Source organism: Cygnus olor, chromosome 28, assembly GCF_009769625.2.
Source record: "Cygnus olor isolate bCygOlo1 chromosome 28, bCygOlo1.pri.v2, whole genome shotgun sequence".
Lineage (NCBI taxonomy): Eukaryota > Metazoa > Chordata > Aves > Anseriformes > Anatidae > Cygnus > Cygnus olor.
In genome coordinates this window covers 2,689,931-2,699,754 of record NC_049196.1, presented here as the reverse complement: position 1 = coordinate 2,699,754, position 9,824 = coordinate 2,689,931, and the positions used below count along the sequence as shown (strand labels likewise).

At 66.9% G+C, this 9,824-nt stretch overlaps 1 protein-coding gene across 4 annotated transcripts; it reads right to left on the bottom strand.

The window, feature by feature from the left end:
• Window positions 1-9,781, bottom strand: ATP8B2 (ATPase phospholipid transporting 8B2). 4 transcript variants are annotated; one of them, XM_040539261.1, is made up of 27 exons: window positions 9,678-9,778; window positions 9,021-9,079; window positions 8,212-8,325; window positions 7,953-8,051; window positions 7,673-7,734; window positions 7,469-7,541; window positions 7,063-7,133; window positions 6,793-6,872; window positions 6,412-6,570; window positions 6,238-6,326; window positions 5,967-6,163; window positions 5,061-5,269; window positions 4,816-4,859; window positions 4,570-4,735; window positions 4,301-4,489; window positions 4,021-4,136; window positions 3,704-3,868; window positions 3,513-3,624; window positions 3,278-3,383; window positions 3,023-3,167; window positions 2,759-2,942; window positions 2,349-2,572; window positions 1,934-2,017; window positions 1,423-1,668; window positions 1,150-1,288; window positions 920-1,050; window positions 1-814 (listed from the first exon to the last, which is right to left on the bottom strand). In XM_040539261.1, the coding sequence occupies exons 1-27, from the start codon at window positions 9,706-9,708 to the stop codon at window positions 524-526; spliced, it is 3,585 nt and encodes a 1,194-aa protein (XP_040395195.1). In that variant the 5' UTR covers window positions 9,709-9,778; the 3' UTR covers window positions 1-523. The 4 variants fall into 4 exon arrangements, with proteins under 4 accessions (XP_040395195.1, XP_040395193.1, XP_040395194.1 ...); XM_040539259.1 differs by lacking the exon at window positions 9,678-9,778 and adding an exon at window positions 9,425-9,556; XM_040539260.1 differs by lacking the exon at window positions 9,678-9,778 and adding an exon at window positions 9,425-9,556 and having other exon boundaries at window positions 3,278-3,377.
• Window positions 9,782-9,824: the final 43 nt, after the last annotated feature.

Below are 9,824 nucleotides of genomic sequence, written 5' to 3'. Positions count from 1 at the left end.
TAAACTTGGAGGGTTTTTCTTCCTTTTTGATGTTTTTTTTTTTTTCTTTTTTTTTCCTTTTATATATAAAAAGAAGACACGTGGGTGAGGGGTGGGGGGAGCGGGCAGGGCGCAGGGTGCTGCCCCCTAGGCCCCCCACGCCCTGCCCGTGGTGGTGGCTCTGGCATGATACATTCGCGTGTGATCGGGGTGTTTGCACGCTGTGGAGGTGAATACTGATAGAGAAGTGCCCCGGGGGGCGGGGGGCGCTGCCGGGGGCCAGCATCCGTCTGTCCAGCACAGGGACAGGGAAGAGTTTCTTTTGTATTTTTGTTTTTTGGTTACACTGCAACAGTCCAGCCTCCTCCAAACCTCAGCACCCAGGCCCGCACGGCCCCTGCTCCCCCCAGGGAACCCCCAGGAGGGGGCCTGGCTCATGGCTGCGTGGAGAGAGGGCACAGGAGCCGGGGGGAGGCCACAGGCTGGCGCTGGCTGGACCCTCCCCCCCCGGCTGCACGGGAGGGGACGCGACCCCCCCCCAGCCTCACACCTTGAGCGTCTTGTCGGCGGCGGCGCCGCTGGGGCTGCAGGCGGTGCTGCCCTCGCCGCCCTTCTTCTTGCGCAGGGTCTCGATCCAGCTGGCGCTGGGGCGGGCGGCGAAGCCGGAGAGCGCCAGGGAGCTGAGGCGCATGTTCTTGCCCGACATGATGAGCTCCCCGAAGCCCTCCTGGTGGGAGAAGGCGTAGCCGGAGCGGCGCGAGCCCACGCGCCCCACACGCCGCATGCAGCGGTGCTGGGTTTTCTGCTTCTTCCGTACCAGCTGAGTGTAGCGCACCTGGGGGCAGAGGCAGGGAGCGGGGGCACCGTCAGGGTACTGGGGGGGGGGGGGGGGGCACTGCGGCTCTCCGTCGCTCCCCCCGCGCTCCCCCCAGGGGCTTACCGTGTCTGAGAGCTCAGGTTTCAGATCCAGCTTGAGGAAGCGAAAGGCAACGACAGGCATGACGCAGACCACAGTGGTGAGGGCGATGGTCAGCCAGACGGTGGGCTGCGCCAGGGTGTTCTGCGCGTTACCTGGCGGGGGGAGGCATGAGCCAGGGCCTGGCGGGGACAGCGCCCTGCCCGAGGACCCCAAAAGGGGGGGGGAGCAGCACTCGGCCCCACGGGACTCACCCACGAAGCGGAACTGGTTGGGGAACATCTGGAAGAGGCCATCGCTGTGCATGGCAAAGAGGATGGCGAAGTAGGCTGCCAGGCTGCCCCAGATGAAGAAGTGGTTGATGGCCGTCCAGAAGCCTGTGTCCAGACCGATCTGGCAGAGAGGGGAAGGAGGAGGCAGGGCTCGAGGAACAGCCAGGGTGCCCTGAGCATGGCCACAGGCCCCTCACCGCACGTGCCCTCGGTGCGACAGCCGCCTCCCGGCATAGCACAGGACTCCCTCCCTACCTGCACGCTGACGACAATCACGAGGGAGGTGGCAACGGTGACAGCAAAGGACTGGTAGTCGGCCAGCTGGGCACCGTCGTCACGGGTGGCGTCAGCGAAGACGCCGTAGGGGATGAAGAACATGAGCACGGAGGTGTAGATGCCCTGGGCGATGCAGATGAAGAACTCCCGCTTGTTGAAGAGCAGGTTCAGCTGCCCGGGCTCGTAGAGCTTGGGGTACTCCATGCTCCGCTGCTCCGGCACGTCCTGGGGGCACGCAGCAATCTGGGCGCCTCCCTCCAGCCCCAGGCAGCCTGGGGCCGAGCCAGCCTTTGCCACCGCCAGCAGCAGGGACAAGGACAGCCCAGCCCAGCCCGGAGCAGCCTTTCCTCCCGCAGGACGCCAGGCGGGGGCAGCACGGATCCTGGGCAGCTCCCACAGCCGCACCCGGAGCCCCTGCAGAGCAGCACCAGCTCCTTGTGCCCCCGGACACCCCCTCAGCAGCCCCCGGCCTCGTCGCGCCCCACTGTACCTGGTCAAAGACGCCCATGGCGAGCACAGGCAGCGAGGTGTAGACGATGTTGTACAGCGTGATGAAGTACTGGTCGTACACGGTCTGCGTGGGACGGAGGTCTCAGGGGGATGCAAGACCTGCGGGCCCCACGCCCGAGCCAGCCCACACATCCCCGTGCCCACAGTCCCCAGAGAGCGGGGACGCAGGAGCCACCCCCAGCGCCTGTGGGTGCCCAACCCGAGCAGCGTGGGGTGCTGCTGCCACCGCCTGGCAGCCCTTGTGACACGGGCTCCTCGCACCGAGCACCGTGCCTCCAGAAGGAGCCCAGGCTCTGCCTGCTGGTGCAGGATGAGGCGCCCCAGGGACTGGGGCACGCTTCTGAGAGCGCAGCTCACGCACAGACCCTGCGATGAGCACAGAGCCAGTAACTTACCTGTGCCGAGAAGCCGCAGAAGAAGCCAAACCAGAAGTGGACCATGGTGAAAGCAAAGTTCTTGTAGAAAAAGTAGCAGAGGAACTTGCACATGCGTAGGTAGGACCAGCGCCCGTGCACGAGGAGCAGCCGCTGCAGGAACTTGAACTGTGAGAAGGAGTAGTCGGAGGCCAGCACCGCCTGGATGCCCTCCTGCCCGCTGATGCCCACCCCGATGTGAGCAGCTGTGGAAAGAGAGACGTGGGGTGAGTAGGGCCCTGCCAGGAGCACAGGGGACAGTGACAGCTCCCCCCAGCCCGGATTGTGCTCCTGCACGATGCAGAGGGGCAAGGACGGGGGCTCCAGCAGGCCCCAGGACAGCACGAGGACGGACCCGTCCCTCCCATGGCTCGCCAGACTCCGGGACTCACTCTTGATCATGCTGACGTCGTTGGCGCCGTCCCCGATGGCCAGGGTCACGGCCTTCTTGTACTTCTTCACCAGCTCCACCACCTGGGCTTTCTGCAAGGGCGTGACACGGCAGCAGATGACGGCCTTGCAGGCACACGCCGTCTCCAGGAACTCCACCTCCATGTCCGCCTCCAGCGCGTGGGCCTGCAAGGAGAGCGTGGGGACAGTCGGGGACAAGAGCAGGGGCAGGCGGGGCGCCCGGCCCCGCGCTCCCCAGGCCCTACCAGGCTGTGCCCGTTGATGACCAGGGCGTATTCGCCCGCGATGGCTTCCAGCACCGAGGTGAGCTTGGTGGAGGAGAGTTTCTCCTGGTAGGAGAAGCCGTTGCCCATGGGGCGTGACGCATCCATCATCTTCTCCCGGGCCTTCCTGAGGGGAGAGAGGTCGGGGGGCTCTACTCGGGGTACCCTAATACCCCCCAGCTCCCCCATGCAGAGCTGTGCCCCACAGGTGTCCTCTGTCTGCCCCCCTGCCCTCACCTGAGCTCCTCGCGCACCTCCAGCACCGTGTGGCCCGTGATCACAAACACCTCGGTCATGTCGTCGGTCAGCATCTTGCAGGAATAGCCGATGTTCACAGCTGTTTCTGGGGACGGGGAGCCAGGGGCTGAGTGGGGGGTGGTGTCCCTCCGCATGGCAGGATCCAGCCCATGGATGTTCTCATCTCCCACCAGCCCAGACGCCCGCCGATAGCTCCCCGCCAGCGGTGGCTCACCCTGCTTGTCCCCTGTCAGCACCCAGATCTTGATGTTGGCCAGCGTCAGGATGGCGATGGTTTCGGGGACCCCCTGCTGCAGTTTGTCCTCGATGGCCGTGGCTCCAAGCAGCTGTGGGATCCAAACGGGCAGGGGGTCAGCACGGGCTGCCCCCCGGCCACCTCCCTGCCCAGTCCCCCAGCCCACGCACCATCATATCGTGCTCCACCTCATCGTAAAGCCGAGCCAGGCGATCCTCACGGGCCTCGGGGGCCCCGCTGGCTCGGTGTAGCCGCTCAGACCAGTCCTCGTAGTAGCTCTCCTCCAGGTCTTTGTAGGCCAGCACCAGCGTCCGCAGCCCCTCGCCGGCATACTCCTGCAAGCAGCTGAAGCTGGGCACGCAGGCAGACCCCCAGCAGCGTTCCCAGACTTTAATTTCCCCCCAGGACGGGGCACAACCCAGGCTCAGCGCTTCTGGGCAGCCCCCCTGCCCTTCGAGCCCTGTCGGCAGCCCCCTGCCCCACTCACATTCAGGTGGTCAGTGGTGACATTCGTCAGGTCCTGGTTGGTGGGGTGCAGGCGCTCCAGCAGGATGGTGTCAGCGCCTTTGCAGTACAGCCGGATCTTGCCCTCGGGGCTGCGGACTGCGGGAAGCAGGGGACAAGCTGCCAGGCTCAGGGGTGCAGGAGCAGGTCCTGCTCCAGGCCCCAGCCGTGTTCCTCCACAGCCACATCGCACCACGCAGAGCCAAGCACCCCGGCCCCACTGCAGCCCTCCCGCAGCCCCGGTGCCGTGCCCAGAACCTCACCGATGACAGACATGCGCTTGCGGATGTTGTTGAAGTCCAGGATAGCCAGCAGCTGGTAGGTGATGGCTCGGCCCAGCTCGTGCACTGTGATGGTTTTGGGTGTGCGGGACCGGAACACGAAGCCGAAGTTCCTGGCGGCCGTGACTAGCGCCCCCTCGTCCGGGGACTGAGCCTTGTAAAACAGCTCCCCTGGGGGCAGGGGACAGCACGGGGATCAGGGCCGGTGCCCTTCCTGAGCTGGGCAGGCAGGTGCTGCCCTCCTCGCCCACCTTCGCTCTTCTCCTCGGACATGACGGTGTGGCAGAGCGAGAGCAGGCGGAAGAACTCGTGCACGTGGGGATCCCCCAGCTTGACAGCTTCGAGCAGGCTGGGGTCCCAGAACTGGAACCGTGGATCCGCCAGCGGGTTGAAGGAGAAATCAACCGGCTCTGGCCTCTGGCAGGGGGAGAGGACAGGGTGACATCCATGACACATGGCCACCAGCACCGCAGGCACCGGCCCTGAAGCACCCTTACCTCTCCCAGCTCTGCCTTGTGACCCAGCACGTCCTGCACGTCGCCTGCAAACCAGGGCACGGAGTTAACCGAGGCAGGGACCGACGCCCAGGAGTGCCACAGGACAGCCCCACGGCGCTGCACATGGCCCCCCTCATCCCCCCATCTCCCCCGGGAGAAGGAAACGGCTGCCCCAAGGCATCTGCGGGAGAGCAGCCGGTGCACCCACGCCCCGAGGCGGCCCCATCCTTATCCCCGGTGCTCACCGTAGCTGTGCCCGTTCACGGAGCACTTGCTGAAGACCATGATGTTCTGGGTGAGGGTGCCGGTCTTGTCGGAGAAGATGTACTCCACCTGCCCCAGCTCCTCGTTGAGGGTGGTGGTCCGGGCCTCGGCTGGCGTCCGGCGCTTGGCACAGTACATCTTCTTGTCCCAGTTGATGAAGTAGCTGTGCCCGAGCCGGATCACCTCCACGCTGCGTGGGGGGCACAGCCAGGTGTCACCGGGGAGGGCAGCCCGCTCTGCTGAGCCAGCGATGGGCACACGCACGCCCACCCCAGGCCCCCAGCCCCGGGGGCACCCTGGCACCCAGGGCCCCACGCTGCTTTCCGTCTCCCGCGCCCTTCCCCGGGGCTGGCCCGCACCCACTCCTGCCAACAGCCGCCACCAGGGACACGGAGGGGACAGCTCGCAGAGCTCCCCGAGCTTCTCACACACCTACGTGCCCCAAAACCCCCTCCCCAGCCCCCAGGGCAGACAGCAATGAGCTAGTGGGAGGGGTGGGGGCGACACGTTCTTACCTCGGGGCTAAGGGTGACAGAACCCATGCTGGGGAACGAAAAGAGAGAGAAATTAAAAGAGAGAGAGAAAGGGACAGTGCAGGAGCCTGGGAGCTGCAGGAGGGCAGAGCAAAATAACCAGCATGCAGCCAGGGCAGGGAGAGATGAGCAGCCAGACAGACACAGCCAGGGGGGCCCCGAGGGACCTGCAGGGCCTCAGGTCTTGGGGTATCCCCAAGGGCAGATGTGGCCCACCTCCAGGAGAGCAGCCCGCGCCCGCCCCGCGCACGCAGCCCTGCCCCGGGGTCTCCATCCCCGTCTCCCCTCCCCAGCCCTGCTCCTGGCGCCTGCCCCTCGCACGCCCACAGCCCAGCCCCACAGCCCCTGCCCTACCTCACGTAGAGCGAGATGGGCACCACAGTGTTGAGGATGATGATGTAGGACCAGAAGGAGAGGAAGCCGGAGAAGAAGGCACTGTGCACTCCCTCGTCCCAGGGCAGGTAGATCTGGAAGCAGACGCCCACCTCGTGCTCCCAGATGGCGTTGCCGATGGCCAGGATCACACCCATGCACACCAGGAACCCGAAGATCTGGGGACAGGAGGGGACATCAGAGCCCCAGCCGGGTCAGGGACGGGTTCCCCCAGAGCTCCCTTTCCACACACCCAGAGCACCAGCGTGTTCATCAGCCGGTCGATGCTCGTCCGCTTGAATTTGGTCCGGCCGCTGTTTTGCATCAGCTTCGTGTCGGGACCTGGGGAGAGGGAAAGCTGTTGGTGGGTCCCCTCCTCTTCTCTCCCCTCCCCGGAGGGCAGCGGCGGCAGGCTGTCCCAACCCACCTGCGAAGATGACGAGGCCGAAGCACCACTCCGTGTTGCGCAGGACGCAGCCCCGCAGCAGCATGTTCTGGTTGCTCAGGGGGTACTTGTTCTCCTTCCAGTACAGCGTCCCGCCGAACTTGTCCAGCTTGTTGTTGGGGGGCTCACAGATAACCTCGCCTGGACGCAGAGGACAGCTCAGCTCTAACACACCTTCCCCACCTGCCCAGCTCCATCCCAGTGCTCCCAGCACCCTCCCCAGAGACCCTTTTTGAGCCACGGGACTGCAGTGTCACACGGATGGTCCTGGTCTCTCCAGGAGCAAGGCAGACCCAAGCCAAGTGACGCAGGAGGATACCCGAGAGCTGTCCCCATCGCAGAGCGCTGCTTTCAGGTACTCACCATCAAACAGGGCCAGCTTGCTGGTGTCACCCAGCTCCGAGGTCACGGGGATGGCTTGTCGCACCTTCATGTTGGTCTCTCTGTGGGTAAGGAGACGTTGCACAGGGTTAGCAACAGCCTGGCAGGGAGGAACTCAGGGACGCTCCCCAGTTTTGGGCCCCCAGCAGCTCCCACCCTGCCTTCAGCCTGATCTCACTCCTACCTCTTGCCTTCCCCTGCGACCCGTGGCCCAGGGATTGCCGGCACCCAAGGAGAGCGGGAGTTACCTACCCATCCAGCTCCGCGGTCTCTATGTAGCACAACCCATGGGGTTCACTGCTGGAGAGGAGGAGGAGGTCAGCCTGTCGGGAGAGACACGCTGAAGGGCTGCGCTGGCACTGCGGCTCCCCTCTGCCTTCCTCGGGGAAGCTCCTGGCCCTCCGATGCAGCCCTGCCCTACAGAAGCTAAGGCCAGCAGGGTCTCTGGAGCTGACTTGGATGCCATTGCCTGAAGTGCCCGTGTCAGACAAATCCCCAGACCTCAAACGCAGCCTAAATGCAACTTCCAGCCTCAGGAAACCCCGCAGTCTCAGCCCCAAGAGATGACAAAGGAGCACGAAAGCAGCGTGGGCAGAAAGACCCATGTCCCCCGCACGCTGCCCAGCCAGGGCCGTGCTCATCTCGGGGCCAAACTCACTGCCACGAACTGGTTGTTCTCCAACTTGATGATGTCCCCAACGCGGACGTTCATCCACTGCTCCTGCCGGAGGCTGCAGAGGGACAGCGGGGCGGCGTCACACGGGAGCCAGCAGCATCGCTTCCCCGTGCCCCTCCGGAGGGGGCTGCGTCCCATGGGGGTCCCGAGCCCCCTCCCCGGCGGCCCTGTCCCCGTGACACTCACACTCCGCTGATCAGCACCTGAGACTGCCGGTTGTTCACCTGGTTGTCGCTCTTGTGGCGGAACTGGGCACAGAAGGGAAGAGACAGCAGCGTCAGCCACACTGGGGATGGGGTCCTGCATCCGCTGCCCCCCCACCACCACTGCCACAGCCCCAGCATCGCCTCCACCGGGCAGCACCATGCACCCACCCCAGGCTCGCAGCCCCCCGCCCAGCCCCAAGTCCCTGTGCCCGACACAGGGCGAGCAGCCCCGGGGAGAGGGGCGCACGGGGAGCACTCACGTAGTCGTCGGTGGCATCTTTGACAGCTGTGATGGTTAAGACAAGAACCAAAGGCACGATGGTGGTGAACCAGGAGAGCGAAGAGATCTGCGGGATCAGCTGGGGACGGGGAGAGAGAGTTATAGGGCCAGGGCAAGCCCCGGCCCCACGCCACCAACCCTGCAGCTCCCCAGGGGCAGGACGTGCCCTAGGCCCCCGGGTGCACGGCCCGGGGAGGACAGCGCAGGGACCCCCGTCTCTCCGGGCCCCCAGCACTCACCTGCAGGATGAGGAGGAAGAGGAAATAGGTGTTGGCCACTTCCTGGAACTGCTCGAAGAGGTTGACAGGCAGGAAGGTGACGATGTTGTACTTGGAGGTCTTGATGCAGTTGCTCTGAGGATGGAGCAGGCCAGAAGCGAGGCTCAGGAGTCGCCGAGGCCCCGTGGCTCCCAGCATCGCTCTGGGGCAGGGCTGCGGCACAGCTCACCCCCGATTTGGGGGCTCTGGATATAAACCCAGACCCCCGGCTCCTGCCCTAGTCCTAACACTGTGGCACCTTCCTCGAGAAGCCGATTCCTCTGCCGCCAGCCGGTACCCGGGGCTGGCCTCCTCCTCCAGAGCATCCCAGCAGCTCCCAGTCCCCCCAGCGGCTCCCAGTCCCCCCAGCGGCCTCCCAGGCGGTGAGGCTGAGGCAGGGCCTGGTCTGGAGCAGCCAGAAATAACCTCCAGCGTGGAGGGGGAGGCCAAGGTGAGCGCTGCCCCTCCCCCGGCCGCTCCGGAAGCTCGTTAATTAGCCAGACCTTGGTGCTCCAGGACCGGGGAGGGGGCTCAGGCAGATCTGGGGGGGTCAGGGCCCTGGTGGGGGCCGGGTAACCCCCTGGGAGCACAAGATGCCCCCCTCCAGCCCCGGCCCCGCAGCTCCAGGGCGTTAACGGCTGGTCAGCACAATTTCCTCAGGCACAAACACCTATTTTTAGCCCCAGCTCCCTGCACCCAGCCGGTGGGCAACGCAAGGCCCAGACCCCAGACCCCCGAGCCCCCGACCCCGGCGGGAGAGCCGCGGGGGTGCTGCCGGGGTCCCCACTCACCGCGTACTGGAACTTCTCGTTGTACTCCCGCGCGTTGGCTCGCACCCGCCGCTCCTCCTCTGCAACACAGCGCGTCCTCAGCCCCGCGCCCCCGGCCCCACAACTGCCCCCCCCCCAGCCCCACAACTGCCCCCCCAGGCTCTCCTACTCCCCCCCCCCCCCAACTCACCTGCACCCCAAATCCCTCCTGGCCCCAAAGCCCCAGCCCTGTCCCTGCACACCGTGAGACCCCCACCCGGGCTCCATCCCCCCCCGCAGCCCCGGGACCCCCGGCCCTGCGCCCCCGGGACCCCCGGCCCTGCTCTGGGCCCCCCCCGGCGCTGCGGCCCCGTTCCTCCTCCCCCTCCCTCGCACATCCCCGCAGGCCCGGCCCGTTCCCGGTGCCGGGTCCGGCCCGCACCCACCTGCCCCCCCGGGGCCCCGGACCCGCGGCCACTTCTCGGGCATCTCCCGGGGCACCGTCATGGCTGCGGGCCCGCGGCGCGCCCCGGCGGCGCCATCCCGCGCGGCCGGTGCCGGTGCCGGTGCCCCGGGCCCGCCCCGCCCCGCCCCGCCCCGCCGCTGCGGGAGCCGCCGCGTTGCCGGGGCAACGACCGCACCGGGCCCGCCGCGGCCTACCGGGGCCCGCCGGGGCCTACCGGGGCCCGCCCCGCTCACCTGGGGCCCGGCGGGCCGCGCACCGCTCCATGGCCCGCGGCCCCGCAGCCCATGGGGAGCGGGCGGGCAGGGGCCGGCCCGGGGCCGGGGCCGGGGCCGGGGCCGGGGCCGCTGCGGCCCCGTTGCCGCTGCCGCCGCCTCAGCGCC